Source organism: Drosophila arizonae, chromosome 2 (genome assembly GCF_054131065.1).
Source record: "Drosophila arizonae isolate 15081-1271.41 chromosome 2, UAZ_ARI_1.0, whole genome shotgun sequence".
Taxonomy (NCBI): domain Eukaryota; kingdom Metazoa; phylum Arthropoda; class Insecta; order Diptera; family Drosophilidae; genus Drosophila; species Drosophila arizonae.
This window is the reverse complement of record NC_142922.1, coordinates 25,643,453-25,666,817: the sequence shown is the minus strand read 5'-3', so window position 1 is coordinate 25,666,817 and position 23,365 is coordinate 25,643,453. Positions and strand designations below refer to the sequence as shown.

Genomic DNA, 23,365 nt, shown 5'->3' with positions numbered 1-23,365 from the left:
ATCAGATAGTTTTTTTTTTTCAATTTAAGAAATGTATACAGGGTATTCTTTAGTGAGTCCTCATTTAGTTAACGGCACACAGAAAGTGCAATTAAGCAATTGTTTTCAGTTTGTCATTGAGTGCGGCGCCAGCTGCTGCAACGTTTACTTTAATTAGGACAATTTTGAATCTCGCTTTGCTGTTGCCATTGCAGATGAGTTCTCGCAGTATGCGCCACATCACGGCCACGACGGACACGGACATCATGGCAGCCTTGGCAACATACACAACAATCCGTTCGGCATGCTGGCCAATTATCATGACATCGGTGAGATACACGAGATACATCAGCGCAACTACGATATCAGCAAGAAGCAGATGGAGCTCAAGAAGCAGCAGATGGAGTTGAAGAAGCACAGGTTAGTCTACACCGGGCCCATTAATCAACCCGATCCTTCCCCCGAGGATGCTTGGCATAAGCTGAATTTTATTTATGAGCCTGGCAAATTAAAACGCAGCAACTTTAGCCGTCAGCTAAGCAGACGTCGAGCTGTTGCTAAAAGTATGCAATGTGCAAAGTTGTTCACCCATGCTCCACCACAACCGCCTCAGTCCATCGTGACAGCTGTTCAGTGCCAGTGCCAGTGCCCAGCACAAAGTTTTCATATTCTTATCAATTTCCCAGGTTGCGTGTGTGGCGTGTTTATTAAAGTTTTCTTATCTATGGTCTAAAAGGATTTGGCTTATGCATGTGCCGCGATGTTGGCACATTGTTAAAGCCGCCAGCCAGCCAGACGGACAGCCTGTTCTTATCCTCAGATCCTTTAGCCTTTTATTGTTGCGCGTATACAAAAAATACCGACCCCTGCGCCCCCTGCTGCCTGCTGGAAATGTTTATGTGGTGCGATTGGAAGTGAAACGTAAATGAATGCAATAAATTATTTACGCTCACCTGTGATATTAAAAATCAAGAAGGAAAACTTTTCCAATATACCAACTTTTTTAGCTCAACTTTCAAAGCCAGGGGCGTGCGTGTGTGTGTGTATGTGTGGGTGGGTGTGGGTTCGTGGTGCTAGTTTAATGACAGGCAGCGCCACAATTCCTACCTGCTGCTGCCGCTCTTTGAAGTTGTGAGGTCGTGCGTCGCACTCACACACACACATTTACTACACATAAGCCACGTGGCAGGCATTTACATGGGCCGCCAGCAAAGTGGCCCTGACATAAAGTGCAATGGCAAAGCCGTAAGCCAGGCCAAGACAGGCGTAAGACAATAACGCAAATGCGGCGTGTTTTGGGATTGTACTGTCATCTTAGCTGGCGCAGCTACATACTTCAGGCAGACTGTCTGGCGTTTTGCAGTTGGTTTTAATTAGGCTACCTGGAAACCCAAATTGTAACATATTGAACTCACAGGGTTTTTCCGAGTAGATTCTAGCCAGCCCTGAAAAGCTTTTAGCCCAATTGCCAGCCAATGTTGCCTTCACCTACGAATTCGCCATTTCCCAATTGTGTGTACTCTGCGATTATGTATGCGCATGTATCTGTTAATACTTGGAAACGCTAGTGGGTTAATTTATCCCTAAGTGGAAACCATGATTAGCTATTGCGCCATTTCCTTGCCAGCTAATTGCATTGGCAACGCGCAAAGGCAAAAACATTTTATAAATAATTTGTCGCATTTCAAAATGCGGCGCGTGCGACTGTGTATATGTGTGCGTGGGCGTATGTGTGTGTGTGTGCCTGTGTGAAAAACTAATTTTGCTGAAAACTTAACGTTAATAAGCAATAATTTATATCCAAAGTGCACGAGACCGCTCCCGGAAGAGCATAAGCCAGGTGGCACGGGTGCAAGTGAACTGCGCTGTGCCTGACCTGCAACATTTAAGGCCTTGAAGCTATAGTGTGGGCACAGGGTGCTCGAGTACAGGGTGCCGACTAAATAAAAAGTTAAGTGAAAGTAAGGAGAAAACAAAATAGGCTTGTCTATATTTTGTCATGTTTCACATATCCATTTCCTTAGTCATGTTTAGGCGAGGCACCCTGTATTGGCACCCTGTATGGGTTTTATTCATGGCGTCTGTTACAGGCTGCGCACTATTTACGTATGTGTGTACGATTGTGGGCGTAATTGCAGACGCGCCCACTATTAAAACTTGGCGCATATTTATGCAACACTCCAGCACGAAGTAAAAAACTATAAAAAATGCGCAAGCAGCAGCAGCAACAAAAGCAACAACAACAACAGCAACAAGCAACAACCAGCAACAGAAGGTAGCGAGTAACGGTCACGTTTATGTTTGCAGTAGCGTGCATAAATTTCTCTTTGCGTATAGGTGTATGTGTGTGTGCGTGGGTGTGTGGTTGTGTGGGTGTGTGACTGTGTGGCTGTGTGTAGGTGTGTGGGGCGTGACGTACACTGGAATGTTTATTAAGTTCATGCTTAATACACTGCGCCACATACATGCCTTACTCTCTCTCTCTCTCTTTCTCCCTCTCTCTCTCTTTCTTTCACTCTCTCACTCTCATCCCCACTCCCTCTCTTTGTATTGCTATGCATGTGATTTTATGCAAATAGAATGTCAATGTTTGCTATAAAGTGCCGAACTCCCGAACTGCATTAAGTATGCGCCATGTGCGCCGCCGGGCATGCAACGTAATTAACCACTAAATTTGATTAAATTATTGCCAAATACAATCAAGGCTAAGAGCAACACAAATTAACTGCTCATTGTTGTGTGTCGCTCTATTAAACAGCCTTGTGGATGGGCGCCATTTGGTTAAGAGTTCTGCTCAGCTGCTTCAGCTGCAACGGAATGCCCTTAAAGCGTACCGAAGAATCTAAAGAATTGTTGCAATAAAAACACAGCACAACAACAAGAAAAACAACAAGAGCAGCAGCTGAAACAGTGGCATAGCCATAAAAGGCATAACACGTAGTGCTGAATGTGCACTTGAGCGACAGGGCAGAGGACTGGTGGGGGAGAGGGGGATGGGCGTAGCATCGGCAGCTAGAAAAGGGTGTCCGTGCACAGGAAACTCAGCCAGGCAAAGGCATATGAATGGGGCATTTTATGCAGTCAAAAAGTAGTTTACACGTTGTTGCACAATTTATGTTTGTGCAACACGTAAGACCATTGTGCCAGGCACAAGCCTCTGGAGATAAATGTAGACATACATACATACATACATATGTATGTAGGTTTAGGGTTTCGTGCGTGCTGCTGCTGAATACCTTGAACCTTTTGTGCCGTCTCTATCTATAATCTGGCTTGCGTAACTTTAAAAACGAAGAAAGAAAACCGGAGAAACAGCATTCGTTTATTTGTTTGACAAAAATTTCGTTTCAATTTTGCTCGATGGGCGTAAAAACGATTTAAGTCAATTGAAGAAAAAATCAATTTCAAAAGTTTTTAAACGAAGAACTTACACTTAATCTTATTTCGGTATGTACGTATATATAAAAGTGAATATTTACATTTGACAAAATCTTTGCCAATCAAAAGAGAGATGACACAAATATCAAATTGTTTGAATTGCTGAATTGAATGAATGTTATTTATTTATTGAAGAAAAATTATATTTTTGCCAAAAACGATTTCGAATTTAAATGAGAACGTAATCATTTATTGCAATGCCTCCATGGAATTAAATAATTACTAAAAACTAAACAAAACGCATAATAATAACAATGACAATAAAATAAAATATTCTTGAGAATGCCCATATTCTACTTTGTAACTATTTCTATGGCAAATTCCGCATACTTGGTCTCTTTATTGTTATTGTGTGTTGGATTTTTTTGCTCCGTTTTTGCTCTTGCCTCGCTGCGAGCGAACTACAAAGGCGCGCCCTTAAATGCAGCTTGTAATTTTCATTTAATTTTCAGTGTGGTTTCGTTTCTTTGTTTTTCGTCTTTCGCTTTTCGCTTTTCGCTGTTCGTGCGCTGAAAATGTTACCGAGTTGACCCTCCAAAAGGGCGGCCATTAAATGTCGCGACTCGCGCCAACTTGAGGCCCAAGAAATTGGCTGTAGCTATGTCTGAGCAGCCGGCAGTATGGATGTAATTAGCTGGTCTCCGGCTCTGATCGCGTGTGTGGCAGTAATCCTTCTGGGTGGGTCCGCAGAAGCCGTGGCGAACGTGTCATAAACCGGGGCACTAATGCTGAACAGGGGAGTGCGGGGAGCAAGGACTAGGACTGGGACTCCCCCCAGAAGAAAGGCCAGTTTTAAGTGAGGCCAATGCCAGTGCGCTTTCAGTTCTAATTGCTGGTGGTGTGGCGGCGTGTGGGGCAGGGATAAGTGCTTACTGATACCAGCTACAAGACGCTGAAATGGTGTACTCCATTAATCACAATGAGCGGCAACAAAAGCAACACAACGAGCGTACATTAAAATTAAATTTGTATTTTATAACGAACGTTAGGGCGAAAAACTTAGCAGTACAATTTGGCTAATTTGCTGCAGCACGAGCGACTGCCACGCCTACTTAACCTTGTTAATAGGCAAATAGGTGGAGCTAGGCGAACCGCCTGCTGGCGGCAAGTAGGCAGCATTCGGCTCGATCTCCGACACGATTGAGGCTGCATTCCCATTGCCTTGTGACTCAAGGCTGACAGCTCCCGCTTGGCGTTCGTTCAGCAGCTGCAGCGGCTGCTGAGCCACCTGCCTGGAGGAAAAGTCAAGCACTGGCGCAATGCCCGCATTGTGAGACGTTGAGCTGCCGCCCAGGCGATCGTACTCCTGCTGAATGGTGCGCTGCGCATTAATGGCATCCTCTGGAGTACGGTATTTGACGAAGTGCACTTCCGGCTTCCTGGCGTTGATGCTATTGAGGTTCTGCAGCTTATTGGCCAGGCTGGTGAGATCGCCCTGCTTGGTGAGCACGTAAATGGCCGTCTGCTGCTCGGCCGCTTGCTTGGCCAGCGCCACGGCTGCGTTCTCCAGACCCTTGTTCTCCGGCGCACGAATGAAGAGCACGCGCAGATTTCTCTTCAGCGAGGCGGCCAAGTCGCCGACACTGCGGTTATCCTCAAAGTCCGACTCGGGTGCAGAATATGTGAAAAACTCCTTGTTGAACTCTGTATTCCCGTTGGAGTAGTCCGGCTGTTGGCTGTTAATTCCATAGTCAGCAACTGAGCCACCGGTTAGAGAACCACTGGTTAAAGAGCCACCGGTTAATGAGCCACCGTTTAGTGAGCCACCGGTTAGAGAGCCACCGGTTAGCGAACCATCCGTCAGCGAGCCGCCAGCTAATGAGCCTCCGTTCGATAAATTGTCAATGCCCAATCCATAATTATATCCACCCGCGTCTGCACTGGCCGTTGCCAGCAAAGCCAACATCTGTCATTGCAAGATATACGAATTGAAAATCAATGAAACTTAAGTGAAAAGTTCTCACGGGGAACTTACAATAAATGCGCGCATTTTCCACGGACGCTTCAAAGTCCAATTTTCGCTGTCACTGTGCACGGTTGCGCCTCGAGGTGTGAAAGGCGTGTGATGCTGCCCGTGCGGGCGATGGGCGTTTTTATAACCGGCAGCAATGGGCCAGGCGCCAGACGCCGTGGAAGATGCAGATTGCGCAGTCGATAGCCGCTGAGACGGCGTTTATGTTGTGTTATTTATTTTTTGGGTTTTTGGCCTTTCATCCAGTATAGCGCTATGGATGAGTTGTAAGCGAAGTAAAATGCAAAAGCTAGCCGTATCCGCCAGCGAATTAGTTTGCATAAATCAAAACCCTATTGCAAATATCGCTGAATCAATCGAGCCGAATCGCGGACATGGAAATGGCGGAAAAAGTGGAAGCACCGGTTCGAGATGTCATTGGGGCGAATAAACGTTACCCATATGGGGCTAATACCAAGCGGCAGGGGGTAGGCGGCAGGTGATGGGCGGCAGGTGGTGTATTTTGTGTGTTGCAGCGGCTGGCGAGAAATTTGCATTCTTGGCCATTTTGTGGCCATGTAATTAATTAATTATAAACGTTCACACAAATTCCAAAAATATTATAGCACTGTGACAACGCCAGAAACGTCAACACGAAAGTCAAATAGTTGCATAGCCAGTGATTCGGAAATTGAATTGAAATTAAATATATGCACGATAAATATTTTATAATGATGGCAATCGATTAGCATGACAACAACAGTGGGAACCGCCTGCTGTGGACATTGAATTAATGTAATGCAAAGTCATTTCGTTAGCCCGCGACCACTGTAACTGTATTCGTCTTTATTGTTTGGCCAAGGCAGATAACAAAACCGTTTCGTAAAAAAAAAAACTATAAAAAAAAAAAACAGAAAATAATAATAATAGTAATAATAAAAACAAATACAGCAAAACAAACAACAGCGACACAACACCAAATAAAAATACAAAGCATAGGCAGTAGTTATGCAAATTAACAAGCGCTTCAAGCATTTTATACATTTTATAGTAACGCATCATTTCAGATTTATTTTTTTCGGAATTAATTTCAATCTGCATATATGTATGTGTGTTGTTACATTGCAAAATTTGTATTTACTTTTGCTGTGAGTGCTAAAAACTGATTGGACACAATTCGTTGATTCGATTCGCATTGCTGATTCTCGCGAATTTTACGAATGAAATCGAGTTTCACTGCAAAATATATTGAATTCTGTTGAAACAAACTTGCAAAGAGAGTTTCACATTTTACAGGGTTTTATTTTATTCACTTGAATTATTAATTATTACCTTTTCATAAAATATTTTTATATAACATATGATCATTTACTTTATCATTAATGAAAGAAAAATACATTTTGGTATTTTTTTCGGTGTTGAATTTTGTGGCATACTTTTACACATTTTGTCTACTCCGAAAATACGGTTGCATTTCTTTAGGCTAACTGTGTAAATGGGGCTTCAGTCGTAATGTTGCCAGTATTGACTTTTTATCAAACATTCTAAAATATTTGTAATACGATAATGAGACTAACGGCTGTTTAATTTAACTCATCAAACTGTGACAAGGCCCGATCGAAATCAATAGAAATGCAATTTAGTTAATTGGAGGCATGTGAGTTCGCCAAGTGGCATATGTACACACAATATTGAAATAAGTGCGCAATCAGCCAAAAAGCCATAAATGTGCAATTAAGTAAATTATCCCACTGCTGACCGCAACTTGTCAATTTGACGAACGGAAACAAGCAGCCATAAGTGCAGATAAAACAATTACACAAACTACATTGGAAGAGCGAATGCTCACTTTCAACGGTTAATGGAGCTGAATATTCATAGACTTTTATTTTAATAAAGTCATTTCAATATAGTTTATTACTATAATTAAATTATTCGACAATAAATGCTTGAATACAAATAAATTAATACCTGCATTACAATTTACTTTACTTGCCCTGAACCCATTCAAAATAGGATGTCGGGGTATAATAATTTCGTTATTCTGTAACAGACAGAAGAAATCATGATTGGAACATATCAGGGCGGCTAGCTGACTCGATATAGTTATATCTGTTTATTCATGCTTTAATTTTAGAAACTAAAGTTAAGGTTTGCAATTTTATTTTAGTGTTCCTTACAGCTCTCGTAGTCCTTATTTATTTTAAATAATTTATTGCAAATCTTACCGAATATAAAAATAATCAGAAACTATAATTAATTCAAGTTTAGAGTTATTTCGTGTTTCTTGTTGTTTCACAAAGAAATTGATAATTTTATTCAAGTTTAAATATTTGTTTATTGTCATTAAAAGCAATATAAATTTATCCACTTTTTTAAAATGTAATTTCCTTCCTGGAAGTAAATCATAACCTCGTATGAGGGTCAAGTATATTTGCCTGTAAAAGAACTTTTCGATATTTTAAAAAATCTCTTTGATTATGTTTTAAATTAGAATTTGGTTAGAGGAATAAATATTTGTAATAAATGTATATATTTATTTGTTAAGGCTAATGCCTGTCTGCGTTGATGGATCCTTTGCACTTCAGTCGGAGTAACTTCTAGAAAATGTATGCATATTGTATGTATGTTTTAAGGTCTTCTTTAAAAATTGCTTAATTTCCTTTCCCGTTTATGTTGATATCTTATGTACATACTTATATACAGATTCACTAAGCGCAATTTACTCTTCCAAAGTATCACTGACGCAGAGTATAAATCTATATATGTATGTATGTAGGAGACTGTAAAATTACTTAGTTACCGTACTCGGTATCCGTTGCTCCTCGGCACGCGAAGGCACTTTACGTTGCATAAATAATTCAATAGACCGAAATGCCGCGACGCGACATAAAACATAAGAAAAAACCTTCGCTGTCAGTGTCAGTTATTATATGATGCCCATGACAGCCAGTGTTTTTGCCGTTGTTGTTGTTGTTGTTGCTGTTGCTGTTGTTACTGCTGCTGTTGTTGCTGTTGTTGTTGTTCTCGCCGACCTCAGTTGACCCAATTTAAAATGTGATGAACCTTTGTGTGCGTGTGGTTAAGTGTACTCTGTACCCAGCGAACCACGGGGTATGCTCCCTTTCTGCAGCAGTGTTGTGTAACAAGTTTGTGCATGTACCCACATAACTTTACCAAATTCATGAGCTGAACAATGAACATGAGGCAAGCCAGGCATAATCCAAATCAATGTGTTAACATTGTTATCTGCAGCTGAAACCTGTCTGCACGTTAGATCTTGTCTAGCAATAATTAACTTGATTTGATATGGAAATTTGAATAATTTGTGCTTTAATGGAAAGGTCTGTCGAGCTAAGAGCAAAGTTTCCCAAAGTGGAAGTGCTAATCATGGTGGTGTCTGCCTTGACCACTTTTACTACTGTTACCAACTTGCGGCTAGCTCTACTTCCGGTTTTCGATTACAAAGGTCTTTGAATATAAGAAATTCATGGGATTTGGCACGTAACCGTTGCGTTGCGATGTTGGGCGTTGTTATCGTTGTTGCTTTTGTTTTTGTTGTTGTAGCTTTCGCTGTTGCTGCTTGTTGCTGTTGCCCTGCTGTGGGTTAAGTTGCTTTTCTTGTTTCTCGGGAGAGTCCTTGCGTTCAAAATGAACTGGCTATGGGCCCGGTTGTAAGAATATCGAGCATGTCTTTCTTTTTTTCATAGTTCAGGGTGTGTGCCGGCAGGGAACGTAGCCTCTGGCCATAAATTCTTAAAAGGATTTGTTGCTTTATGCTGTGTGCCCTCAGCTCATTTGCTTGCGTTAGAAAACAAAATAAAGCTGAAACTTTTGCGGCCGATAGACATATAAGCCAATAACAGGCGCAACAACAGCAACAACAACAACAGAAGCAACACACTGCATGACATGGCAATTAATTAGGTGTATTTCTCAAATTATCGCCTTGGGCAGGGCAGCGATAAGGCCGAACCGCGTAAACGACCTTGCATGTCAGCGTCAACTTTAGATATCTTATAGAATAGTTTAAGGTAGAGTTTAAAGCATTATCTAACTTTCATAACTCGGCTGCTACCAATATTGCTCGACGGTTAACCGGGAGCCGCATTTCCGCTTTATTTGCATTGCTTGCCAAGTTTGTTGTGTTTTGAACTTGAGCTTCCTGCCACGGCTGCTGCTGCTCGTGCTGCCGTTGCTGCTGATGTTCTCTCGCTGCCGGTTGTTGCTTTTCCTGTGAAAAGAGCGCTGCATAAGGAATTTGATTAAGACAACAAGTACGGCAACTGTAATACCAAAAGCAGCAGCATCAGCATCACCAGCACCAACAATAATAACAGCAACAACAACAACAACAACAAGAATAGCCCCGTTGATGATGTTACTGCAGCAGCTGTTGCTGCCGCCATCGCTGCCATTTCTATTGCTGCTGCCAAGCTCGTCAACGCAATGCTGTCGAAGGCTTATGCGGATATTGTGCATTTGCTTTGAGTTTAGCCCGGCATTTGTTTTCGCTCTTAGTTAAACTAGCTTATTGTTGATGTTGATGCTGTCTGCCAGCAACTGGCTTTTCATGTTATTGTAGATATGGCTGTTGCTGCTGCTGCTGCTGAGCTTCATCCCTGCGCTGTCCAGAGGCGCTGGGGATTGTTTTCTCCTTGTACGTGATGAAGTCTTAAGCATATACCGCACAATGTGCCCTGCATGCACGCTAGCTCTAGGTTTTCAGATGCTGTGCATTTTAATCCCGATTAAGCATTCGCACATCAGAGCAGAGAATATCTTGGAAATAACCAAAATTGCAAAATCATCGAAACCGAAAGAACCATTTGTTTCTTGTCACCCACAATTGCATTGTATTTCCAGAACACTCTACTCTTTCTTATATATACTTAAATTTGTAAATATTTTAAGCAGACCTGCTCTTACCCCGTCGAGCAACAGCGGAAGCAGCTCTAAACTAAGGCATTAACACATTTCCATTTCCATATGATGCCCTTGCTATATCGCGCAGGCTCTCGATAGCGGAGGCTCTGTCGCTGACACCGTCGAGCAGCTGTTTCCAGGCACTTTTGCTGCGGTTGCCGCGCCAGGAATATAATATTTCAATATTATTTTTGGCGCACTTGCTTTGCAATTGGAACTCGCTTTTGTCGTCGTCGCCTGATAATTGATATAATTGTTCAAATGAGGCGAGCACAAGCTCATTGTTTCCACTCCAACTACAGTTGTCGAAAGTTATAATAAGCCCCTCGCAGCTGTGAGTGCCAGCGTGCCATTAAAGTCCAATGACACCGAGGCTTTAAACTAACACAGCTGTCAATTGGTTTGCCGGCACATTGGGTGCATAAAACTTTACGGTCTCCACATAATTTTCTCGAACGTAGCTGCACGCACTGTGCGTGTGCTTAAAGTGTGTGTGTGTGTGTGTCTGTCTGTGTGTGTGCAGGTAATTTCGCAGTCATTTTGCATTTGTAATAAAGCAACACGTCGTCACAGACATCGGCGCCCGCACGCACGGCTGAGGTAATTACGAGGCCGCAGCCGTCGAAATCTCACCGAGCACACTTGAACTCATTTATATGCCGCGCAGGCTTCTTATCAAATATGAAACAAAGTCGTAAAGGATAATTGGACTTACAATGTGTGAGTGGGACTCGCGGCGCTCGTATACGCATAATGCAAACTTATCCACCAAATCCGCTCAACTCCATTAAAACACGTCGCCAACTTGAGCCGTAACAGATTAAAGCTTTACCATTTATTCAGTTAATTTCGCATATTTCCACGGAACTGAATGGACCTGAGGCGAATGATTTTAATTAAAAAACAACTTTGGGCTGTCAGCATCACATACCAGCATCATATTTCATAAGCCATTATTCAATTATCGATATTTGCCTTACATTCATCTCCCCTAGTCAGCAGCTTGACCTATTGCAAATAGGTTTGCTGAAATATATATTGTACTTAAATTCGTTTTAATGCGTGACTGGCATATGGAAAACCCTCCCTTGCTTGGCTTTTCATGTTTTCACACATCAATCATAAAATGCAAATATTTATGTTACGAGTTTATCTGTGGGCAAATGGCTTTTGCCTTGTGGCGCATTTAACTCAGCCCGACGAGTGATACCCACTTCTGCAATCTTTTAACCATTCCAACTTCTGCTTAATTCCCATTTTTTCTTTTTCAGAAACTCAAACCGAAAGTTCCGGCGCCATATTAACGAGAATGCGCTCGGCATAATTCGCAGTACTCTGAACAGCGGCGGCTTCGGCCCTCAGGCACCCAACTTGAACAAGGAACTGGGCATCCCGTCAAACGCCGGACCTATGAACCAGCTGGCAGCCGGCTATCAGCGTCCGCTGTCTCATCCTGGCGGGGGCAGCGCCGTGGCCGCCGCAGCGGCAGCTGTGACTGCCGCTCAGATGGAGAAGGGCATGTTCAGCATTAGTCAGCTCAACCTGGAAATAACGGAGCAGCACGTGGGCACCAATGGCCGCATGGAGATCACATGTCTGTCCACAATACCGGCGACGGTTGGCCAGGGCGAGCAGTACGCCGACTACAAAACGTATTCGGTGAAAGGTGAGTGTGGCCTTCGCTGGAAGGCGTGATGTGCATATAAGCACGGCTATTGAGATGTGTACCCACCCAAATTAGTGTGTTACACCTAAGCATGTTTGCCTGTATTTATTGTGCGCTACGTGTAATGCTGTGCAAGAATAATATTTGCTTTGGGACTCGCTCCATGAAATTGCGAGCAATGAGCTCATCAAAAATATGGCTCGTTTGCATACGGGCGCCCGGCATGAATGTGAGTTATGCAATGTCGGTCGGAAGGAATCTCGGCCGCATTTACACAAAATAATTTAGCTCCATATGGCTGCTGGGTTAGACAGCAGCCCAGTTAAATGTGTGCCCATTGTTATTGCTGTGCCTGACTGCCTGTCTGCCTGTCTTCCTGACTGCCTGCGTCATGATGACTCTCACTGAAAGACACAACAATAACATCGCTGGGCCAAGACAGCAAAAGTCAATGTGGCAGCGTTTTTGGCATTTTAAAATGCGTCCCTAATTTATATTTCTGCCGTTGACTTTACAGTCGGGCACCCCTGGAAGCACCGCCCACCCATCGCGCAATGTGTGGGCGTGTGTCATCTATTCTGTTTGCCTACGTTTATTTTTCGCTTAATGCCGCCCAGCCCATATTACCGCAAGGCGGGCAAACAAAAGTTAATTTATATATTTGCTCGGCTTTGTTTGCCTACACGCTGCCTGTTAGCACTTGCACCCACTAAAGCCGTTGACTCAGCCAGTGCTGTAAATTGTCTCAAATTGCATGAAATAATTTACACATTACTAGACCCATGACTCAAGGCGGTCGTTGGCCACTGTCGCTGTCTCTGTCTCTGTCTCTGACTCTGTCTCTGTCGCCGTCGTCGGCGGCTGCTAACGGCCTGTTCGGCTCTTGAGTGTCCCCTAAACCAAGGGGCGTATGCGTGTTATTTATGGTGCGTGAAGTGCGTCGTTTATTTTGGCCACTTCACTGAGAAGAGCGCTTCAATCCCTAATTGTTTTTTATGCCACCTAAGCCACAGCTACTATCATTTTGGCTGCATTGATTTTATTAAATCGTTTTCACAGAAACTATATTAAAATTTTCATATCCACTCTCTTCGAAAGCTTAAAATTTTATTTGCTATAGATCCATGATATTTGTTTATAGCTCTGTCAGCACTATGACTTGATTGAATTCCCAGTCCCAGGAAAAAATCATATTGTGTCACTCAAGTCTTGATGTAAAATTATTTCGAGCACAGGCCAATTCTCTGCTTAAGTTTGATTTTCCCTTATCTTCGTTCTATTTCGTAAAAGCTCTTTCCACATTCATTATTTATGCGCTCACTTGTCAACTTAGTTTTTTCGTTGTCTGTTTTTAGCTACGTTGTCTCACAGACGATGACTCTGAGGGGTCTAATTAATTTTGTTAGGTAGCCCTGACTGCTGCCTGCATCTAAAGTATATTTTCCACCTGATCCGACCATTGTTTTTGACTTTCTAAAGCTTTATTTATAATGTTCGTCTCTCTTTTGACCTTTGCAGTGGAGGTTGAGCGGCACCAGGCGTCCTCCACGTCGACAGCGCCACCTAGCATTGGGATGGCAGCGCTTGGTAACGGTAATGGGCACGGAAACGAGACCTCTGCAGGTTGGAGGGCGCGTGGGGCTGTCCTGACGCATCTGTGGTCGTTGGCGCCCCTGCTGATATTCGCATTGCTGCCACTGAGCTATTAGGCAGACCCAACGGCAAAAGTTGCAACACAAACTGCTGTAGGAGAGCAGACCACCGAAGTAGTAAAGGTACAGTACACCCAAACCGAGGGCACCGATTGCAGCAGCAAAAAAAGAGAAAAGTAAATAAATAAAAATAAATAAAATAGAAAGAGAGAAAAGCACAACAAAAAGTCATACACAAGCTTTTGGCTTGCACACACATATTGTAGACCAAATTTAATTTATTTCAGTGTAATTAAGCTGAAAACAAGCGGAGTGTGTGAAGAGCATTAAGCCAGGCAAACATTTTAGAGCGAGTGCATAAACAATAACATTTTTTGTCTCGTTCTGGCAAGCTAATTAAATGAGATTTTTTTTTGTAAATAATTGCCGGACTGCAATTTTGGTATTCAAAACGAAACAGAAAACAAAAATAACTAAACGAAATATTTGTAATTAAGTTGCAGTCAAATGAGAGCAATGAGAATCTGTTTCACTTTCAGCAGAAGGAAATTTTATAGTGTAGCGTAATTTGTGTAAAGATTACAATTGAACATTCCTTTGCCCCAGGTCCTGCGGATGTCCTGAGAAAAACAGATTAACAAAAAGACAAACAGTTACTTTGCTATTTGAAGGTCAGTCAGTTGCAGTTTTGGGCCTGGCCTAATATTTGTGGTAATTCGCCAGAAAAAGAGAGAAAAAAAATAAATGTATATGAAACAAACAATTAAATTAGTAGTTGACGGCAAACTTGAGCAGTCGACAGACTGCTTGGGTTCAAGTACCTAAAAAATGCTAAAAAAAAAAAGAAAATAAACAAACAAAAAGTTATGCAAAGAAAAGGATATTTTTTATCGTGTTGTAACGCTTTGGCTAATAGCGAGATGGCAAATCTAAGGCTAAGATTCGGTCGAAATTGAATTTGGGCCCTAGCTACCGAACATTAATTAACCCCCACAAAGAAAATTAAATGTTTAAATGTAAAATAATTAGACAGTTAAACCAAGAAGCTTACAAATACAATCAGTGTTGAAAACATTTTGAGAAAAACAAAAACCTTAACAACAACTAAAATTAACAAAAACAATACGAAACAAAAGAAACGTGAAGAAAAGGCGTTGAAATGGTCGCAATCTGCCGCACGTGGCAAATCAAATAAAGGGTCACCCTAAAGGGGTGAACTCGGGCTGACGCGCAATTCGCCTGTGCTGGTGTCGGTACGCCCGGTTCCCTACACTTACACAGCTTATTTATTTCCGTTCATTTAGTCCTTAATTGCGTTTTGTAAATTGTTATTATCGCAATGGATCTGTCTAAATTGTGCGAGTAGTTAGGAAAATATATTTATTTATCTTTTGCAGTTGGTTATTTTTGGTTTAGACGAGGCGAGATATTGCCATGTCTATGTCGGTGTTTATATGTACGTTGAATAGGGTATTTTTTAAAAGCGCTTTAAATGTCTATTGCTAACTGAAAAACTCTAAACGCGTAGCACTCATTGTAACTAAATATATGTATCTATACCAATTAAGTGAGAAGGGAGAACTAAGAAAACCAATAGGTAAAAGCACAGCGCAAAGTAAATATGTGTAAAGCAAGTAGCAACCTAGTATATACACTATAACAATATACACCAACCTATAAATATGCGTCTACATAAGTGTGTAACTATTTAGCAGTTAGGTAAATATTTTTAACTCCACAACAACTAAAGAGAAATGAAAAGTGTATAAAATTTATTACGCCTGCAAACATTTTACTACAGTTCGAAGAAGTAGCAAAAGAAAAAACATATAAATATACATACATATATTAAATGAGAGGCCCCCCAACAAATTTCCGCAATAAATAGAAACATTTTTTAAAACGGTTGTTCAAAGCATTAGTTAATAAAATATGCGGTATACCCTTAGTTTCAGATATAATTGAAAAAAGTAAGAAAAAAAAATACAAAAACAAAACAGAAAAATGCATTAATGTAGTTTATACTTAATGCTTTAAAGGACTACATACAATTTTTATAAAAAAGAAAAATATATTATTACAAAATGGTATAACAAAGTACATATTATATATTAAAAATATGGCTAAAATGTCTTATGCAGGTATTGACGTCTTCCTATGCTACGCTGTCTATTATTAACTGAACAAGTAAAACAATTGAAAAATTTATAAAATATACATTAATTAACTAGATAATAGGTATATTCTAATATATGCATGCATACATATATTCGTATGTTCAATTTGTAACATACAAGGGATGCATTATGAGAATGTGTTAACTTGTCAATGCGACCTAAAGTAACACTTCATCCGAGGGATGGAACAACAATAACAAATATCTTTATCTATAAATGATTTATTTTAAGTGAGAATCTATGGACTTTTACTTATTCAATATGTTGAGCATTGTTTTCTTTTCGTATTTCTTTCCCAACTTATTCTTGCATCTAATTTTATTTAAATATATACACAATATTGATAATTTCTCGTCTCATAATTAAGGGTAAATACATACTTCCCACCAATCTATAAGACACTCTAGCATAATCCGAATCATATCACGCATTCATGTCAACCATATCAAATAAAAATTCTTTAAATGTCTCATTCTTTAATGTCACACATACAAACATATATTCATACCAACACACATACGAATACATTCAAACAAATCTTTCTATCTTTGACTTTCGTGTATTAACGCTTTAACTGTTCAAAAATAAGTCCATGCACAGAACGAAAAGCATCTTAACACCTACATAAATATTGCTTATGTGGACAGATCAAATTCTATATTTATGGGGTATATACATAAGCAAGAATACTCTTTAAAAAGATAAATGTAAAGATTTCTTTTAAAAAGAAAAGAAATAAATGTCACAGCAATTCGCAAAACATATCATAAATGTTGTACAATTTTCTGTGTTAAATGAATGTAAGCAACAAGAACGTGTTATATTTATATATATAATACTCATGTATATACATATATAAATATATATATAAATATACTGCGACCCAACGAACTTTCGGGAACCTATTTAAAGGCATTTTGCACATTTTTCCAGTTTAAGAAATCTTCGATTTACTCAGCGCCCAGCGATGGCTTGATATCAATGAAAAAAGCAAAAATTAATACAAAGTGAATATAATTGAATTAATGGCGAGACAGGTAATACGAGCAACTAACAGAGAATAAACTTTGACAGCCACAAGCCACAACACGAAAAGAGACACAATTAAGACAATTAACAATTCAACATCGATATGACTGGCAGCGGCCATCGCAATTAAAATAATTTAATTCAACTGAAATAGTTCAATGATGCTCAATTGTGAAGCAGCAGTAATTACGTATACTGTACGTTTATTGAAATGGGAAATCATTTTGCATATGCCAGACAAACATACTCTTTCCTTTGCTTGACATTCTTTAATTTAACTCATCAGCCAACATGAACATAAACAAATCTTCATACTTCATATGACTTGTTAAGAGCATATCATCGGGCCAGATAAAACATAACATAAACACTCTATAAGTATTTTTGTAATCGTGACCGTGGGTACCTACATAATTACATTGACATACATACATAAACTACACGATTCTTCCAATTACACATATCATTGCGTATATATCAAATATTTACACAAACTATTTATATAAAGAGAAAATATGAAATTAGCAAAAAACCATTAATGCCGAGTTTGTATTACACAATACTGCAACAAAAAAAGAAAATGAAAAAAAAAAAAACATACATATATAATTTAAATCATTTATTGAATATGAAGATAAATTAAATATATCAATGCATGCTTATACACATGTGAAAAATGTCATGATTTAATATTGATTTATTGTTTCGCAATGAGTTGCCCTTTGTTAAGAATATATTTTAATAAATATTGTACTATAAATCTTAAGATATAAGTAAATAGCATAAAGAGAGCTATTAAAAATAAAAACCACAGCGGCTAAGAAATTCAATTCAATGATGAAGTTGTTGTACCACAGAGTAAACATAAACAATTACGTAAATAAATATGTATTTATAGATACAGGCATACCAAACGACGCATCAGATATACACTTGTAAAAATTGCAACCTATGCAAATCAATTTACAAACATATATAAATATATACATATACAAAAAGGTAACTGTGGAATATGTGTGTATGTACTTAATATTAAAGAGTTAGTACGTAGTAAACACGAGTAAATATGTACAATTTGGTGTCGAGCTGTCAACGTTACTATGACAAATAAACCTTTAAAAAGTAAATTCCAATAGGAAAAGAACACACAAATGGAAAACTCAAATAAAAGTCAGCTCTCAAAATGACGCCTGCTGCTTGGCTTGTCAATTTACTAAATCGAAATTGATATATAACTTATAAAATATGATTAAAATTATTTGTGGTAAAAAAAAAAAATAATGAACTAAACATTATAAAATAAATGTTGAAAACTGAGCCGCGCCCAGCTTGTATTTAGATTGTCTCCCAGAAGCCTGGCTCCACATTATCCCGGCTGTATTTCAATTTGAAATAAAGTTGTGACAACCGCAAAAGCACAATACACAAACAGTTGCGAAAGGTAGAAAGGCAGGAAGGTTGTGAGGTAGGAAGGTAGGTAAGGTACACACATAAATCGGTCAAGGGTCGGGGTGCCAGAATGTGGTGAACAAAACTTGTGTAGCTTTGCGTTTGACGAATATCCTTTTAATCCCTTGAAATGTGCATGGAAATTGAAGGAGCTGCTCAACAATAAAATGCGTAAACAAAAACAAACAACGTGGGGGCGCACCCGGTCAGAGGTCTGGCGAAATTACTAAAGGGATACCAGCAGCAGAGTGCGAGCAAATGTTGTGCAATAATCAACGAAAGGATCAACTACGAAATAAATGGCGAATCAGGGGTATCTTGGCCATAAAACACATCCGACCAGAGCCGGAGCCACGGACAAAGCTAGAGCATTTTCTTTTTACACAGTCTGTCCCTCTCTTTATGTCCTGCTGCGTCTCTCTCTCTCTCTCTCCTCGCTCCATCTCTGTCATTGTGTTTGTCTTTGTCTGCCTACTATCCTTCTTCGTATGCTCCGAGCGCTTCAAAGGTGCACCGAGCTCGTTTGCCTCATTACAGAATCAAAGCCGTGGGTTGTACAAATACACACACACACACACCAGCAGCACGTGTGTGGGTGCGAATGTGTGCTCTGCGAGTGTGTGTGTGTGGTCACAGATGTGCTCTATCGATTGAAAATTTGTGTGACAGACAACTGTGGCAGGCAGATGGCAAGTTTGAATGGGATTGGTCAATTAACGCCTCGCCATCAGCAGATTTCCTGAGGAAGTCATCAAAAGGGATGCCTCGGTGTCTTGATTAAGGTATAAATATTAAATTAGCCAAGGCCGACGTAGTGAGTCCTGCTACTGTTGGTGCTGCTGCTGTTGCTAATGAGCCATGTCTGTAAGTGAAAAAGGTAAACAGGATGTGGTTTATTCAGCGCTGATTTCGACCCCACTATCAGTCGCCCGGATCCAACTCGCAAACTTGTTTAATTATACATGGCAGCGCCTAAAACTCAACTAATTGATATGCAGCAGCGACAGCAGCACAAGAAGCACCAGCAGCACCACAGTCTGGGAGTGTGGCAAAGTTAATGAGCCAAAACTGGCAGCATGTGTGCCAAGTTTCGACAGGCAGTCGAGCGGTCGCTTTGCATACAAACTCTCAATGTGCCCGAGGTCTGATCGAGAGCCAAGCGAATAACTCAATTTTCATAGAGTGGCTGTTGCACATAGCCAACCAATAAACACTTTTTGCAACAAATTCAAAACTATGCCCGCAGCAGCCGCAGCCACAGCCACAGCCGCAGCAGGAGCATGAGCAGGAGCAGGAGCCGGAGTAAAAGCAACGGGGACACAGTGAAACTTTTTGACAGCGACAAAATTGCGTACAACTGCCAGTTGCATTCGGGGCGCTCTACTGGCTACTAGCTACATTCTTTGAGAGCTGCATTTGACAGTGTGGGTTGGCAGGGGAGGTTGGGGGCTGCACAGCCGGAAGCATTTGCCGAATTAACAGCAGCTACAACTTTGCTGCAGCTGAAACGCAAAGAAACTCACTGACACACGGGCAAAACAATAACAGGTACGAAATGTCTCAAGCACATTTCAATTTGTGAGCTCCGCTCGTGTACACATACACACACACACACATACACATAAGCAACCAAGCACACTCGTGCACTCAAAAAGTTTTTGCCCTTATATGGACAAATGCCAAAATATTTAGTTTTACAGCGAAAGTTTCGCACGGAACGCGCACCATTTGAAAATTGAAAAGAAATATTGGGTAGAGAGCGGAAGAAAAAAAAAAAAAGGAAACAAAAACACTAAAACAGAAACTGAAAATGAAAATAAAATTTCGCTTTTTTTGTTGTTGTATTTATTTGTTTTGCAATTGGATTGCGTTGTTTTCGGCGCCGGGTTCTGCTCGGCTCACCGCAGCTGTCAGCTCGAGTGACTGAGGGGCGCGTGACGCTCGCAACGCTGTGCCGTGGATTTTTTGTTTGAATTCCAGCGATTTGTAAGCGGTCACAGGATCCAGCTTATGTTTAGAGGATGCGTGTGCTTTTTGGGGAATTGCATTTGCGCCGACTTTATTTGTGCTTGAACCAATCAAGATGCCTTAAATGATCCCAGCATTCGAGAGCAGCCTAAAAGCATGCTACCTATTTGAAAGCAGTGAAAGTATGGGGCACAGTAGTGAAACGAAGAGTTTACGGATATTGATTTAACATTTACATTTTAATTGCATTTAAACGGTACATATGTGAATGTAGTACGTATTATTGTGTGGGCTATATATGGAATACAGAGTTTATATAAATCTTTGATCTTTTGATTTATAAGCCTTAGAAAAATCAGAATTGATGGTAGTGTTTGATGATCATACGGTATACAAAACTATCAGAGATATGCTCTCGTCAGGCTGATAGCAGAGCGAAGGCTTAGTGCTGATTTAATAATTTAGTTGTGTGCACAGCAGGTTGCTCATTAGCACGCACACTTACACTCAGTCAGGCAGACACACACACACATATTCGAGTACTGGGTTACTTAGGCGTCTCTCACACATACTAGAACTTGGCAGGCAGCTCGAAACTGTGTGGCATAAGGCACGCACACAGCACGAATTTGGATGGGAGCAGCAGAGGCATCGACTCGCTCGGTTGCCTGCCGCATATCACCTTAATTACAGGCAACAGTCTGAGTGCAGTCAGACGGCAAATGGAAGGCAGGCAAACGGCTTTTATGCTTCGTCTGTCATTGCCACACCGCTGCTGCTGTTGATGCTGCTTCTGCTGCTGCTCGGCAGGCCCCGGGTGCGTGCCATATTGTCGTTGTCGTTACGCTTTAGCGATTTAGCACTGTAGTAGCAGAGCAAGAAAACGGATTCAGCTTGCACTTGACTGCTGATAAGCGTGTGATTTCTGCACACACACTCACACACATACACATACACACATACACAGAGCATAGACACACACACCATGACACACCAGATAGATAGACAGCTAAGCCGCACATATACATTGAAACAGCTGCCGTCATGGCCATGAATACATGCCCCGTTGCGTTGCGTTTATGCCAGTTTTATGTTACAACTAAGTGAAATTTAAGGACTCCACTCAACAACGTTCTAAATCCACTGCATAGTTCGTGAACGGTGGATGGTGGATGGTGTCTGGTGGATGGTGGATGGAGGTTGGCTGGCTTGCCAAAAGGGCATTTGGGTGCGGCTTCTCACATGATGAGTTTGCCTGCTGCGGAAGCAGGAAGCCATCATTGCGAGCAAACTGCACACACACATATAAATACACACACACACATACACTCAGTTACCGGGTGTTGGCGAAACGGCGCAAACACCGACCAAATCAGCCAGTGGAACTCATACCTGTAGACAGATGCAACAGGACATTGCCACTTATTCCGACCACAGCTGGCAACGAGAATGGTTTCCGGCCATTGTGCGGCAGCTTCGTTTCGATTCTAATAACTCCAATTACAAATGGCGACTGTCTAAAACCATTGTGCATATATGACCGTTACAACCTGTATGCTCGTCTCTCTCTCTCTCTCTCTCGCTCTGTGGGTGTGTGTATGTGTGTGGGTCTGTTCGGGACGGCGGTTGGCTCAACTTGTTGCAGGACTTTATGACATGCCTGCCGCTTTATCCATGCTATTATTTCAGGGATTAACTGTGAAAGGACAACGCACGACTGCACAGCCAGACACCAACACAAACGCCAACGTCAACGCTGACGCCGACGTCGACGCCAACGCCAACGCCGATGTCGACGTCATAGCCCTTGGCGAGGATTTGCTTGGAAAACAAATCACACATAAAACGAGCTAACCAGCCAAATGACAGTCGGACCGAGCGCATTAGAAGGAGAATATGAGCATGAATGTCCATCAAAGAAATATATTGTAAAATGAAAGTAGGCCCCAGTAAAAGTAATGTTGAGAAGGATTTATATCACCTAGAACATTTTATTCCTGTATTGGTGCTTACAAACTAATGGCGGGTGTAGGTACGGTTGTATGGGCGTGTGTTAGCGTATAGGAATCGTAACCATCGATAAGACGGCGTCACAGTTTATTTGACACGGAAGCGACGCAGTGCGGGGGGCAGGTAATCCAGTGAAGAGACCACATTGCTCGGCAAGTACTCAGAGCTGGGCGAGCGAGCTTCATTGACTGGGGCAGCAGAAGCCTGGGAGGCAAAGTTCAAAACTGGTGCACTTCCTTCATTGGAGATGCGAGAGACGCCGGGCAACTGATTATATTGATTCTGAATAGCCAGCTGGGCGTTGGCAGCATCCTGTGGGGTGCGGTATTTGACGAAGTGGACTTCGGGCTTATTGCTGGAAGTCGACTTGAGTGCGTTGAGCTGTTTGGCCAGATTGGCAACATCCGTCTGCTTGGTCAGCACATAGATGGCCGTCTCCTGCTGGGCTGATTGCTTGGCCAGTTCAAGGGCCGCGCGCTCGAAGCCGCGATTCTCGGGCGCGCGAATAAACACAATGCGCAGATTTTTCTTCAGCGAGTCGGCAATCTGCTGATTATTAATGTTCTCGTTGAACTGGTCCTCGGGCGCAGCATATGTGTAGAATTCTTTTTGGAACTCCTCGATAAGCGGTGCCGGCTGCGGAACGATGCCACTTGGCGCCGGTGCAGCGAGTGGCGCCGCAATGGGCAACGATAGCTCAGCCTCGCCCTGCTGCACGCCAGTTGCCCCTGCGCCTCCGCTGCCGGTCACAAACGATAGCCCCTCATCCGAGTGAGCCACTGGCTGGTAGTTGTAGCCCAGCTTGTCAGCGCCGCAAACGGCAGCCCACAGGAAAATCAGCTGCGGAAGTTGTGAAATGGGTTGGGTGTGATTAGCATGCCCGCTGCACTCAGTAGCATTTCAAGACTTACAATAAATCCACGCATTGTTTGTTGATGTTTCGGCTACCGCACAGCTGAAGCAAAGAGATGAAACTAATGTGGGAATCGGGCAGGCATCTGCTTTTATAGGCGCAGTCGACTGCATTTCGCTACTATGGCTAATCCCCACCCCTCGCCACTCCCATTCAACACGATCGGTTCGTGGCATCGGTGACCTTGGGAGCGCATGCCATATTAAT

The 23,365-nt window shown here is 41.7% G+C and overlaps 3 protein-coding genes across 3 annotated transcripts in view; 1 reads left to right on the top strand and 2 right to left on the bottom strand.

Moving 5' to 3' along the window:
- The window catches only part of beat-VII (Immunoglobulin domain-containing protein beaten path VII), a 53,880-nt gene extending 30,795 nt beyond the window's left edge, over positions 1-23,085 (top strand). The window contains exons 7-9 of the mRNA XM_018000485.2: positions 195-399; positions 11,566-11,960; positions 13,479-23,085. Coding sequence (XP_017855974.1) covers positions 195-399; positions 11,566-11,960; positions 13,479-13,669 — 791 coding nt within the window. The 3' untranslated portion in view covers positions 13,670-23,085. The remainder of the gene's footprint in view (positions 1-194; positions 400-11,565; positions 11,961-13,478) is intronic.
- Tb (Tubby) lies at positions 4,368-5,614 on the bottom strand. Its single transcript, XM_018000487.2, has 2 exons — positions 5,393-5,614; positions 4,368-5,323 (listed from the first exon to the last, which is right to left on the bottom strand). Exons 1-2 carry the CDS (start codon positions 5,405-5,407, stop codon positions 4,466-4,468), a joined length of 873 nt encoding a protein of 290 aa, XP_017855976.1. The 5' UTR covers positions 5,408-5,614; the 3' UTR covers positions 4,368-4,465.
- TwdlD (TweedleD) lies at positions 22,207-23,298 on the bottom strand. The gene is made up of 2 exons (XM_018000490.2): positions 23,157-23,298; positions 22,207-23,085 (listed from the first exon to the last, which is right to left on the bottom strand). The coding sequence occupies exons 1-2, from the start codon at positions 23,169-23,171 to the stop codon at positions 22,333-22,335; spliced, it is 768 nt and encodes a 255-aa protein (XP_017855979.1). The 5' UTR covers positions 23,172-23,298; the 3' UTR covers positions 22,207-22,332.
- Between the last annotated feature and the right edge of the window lie 67 nt (positions 23,299-23,365).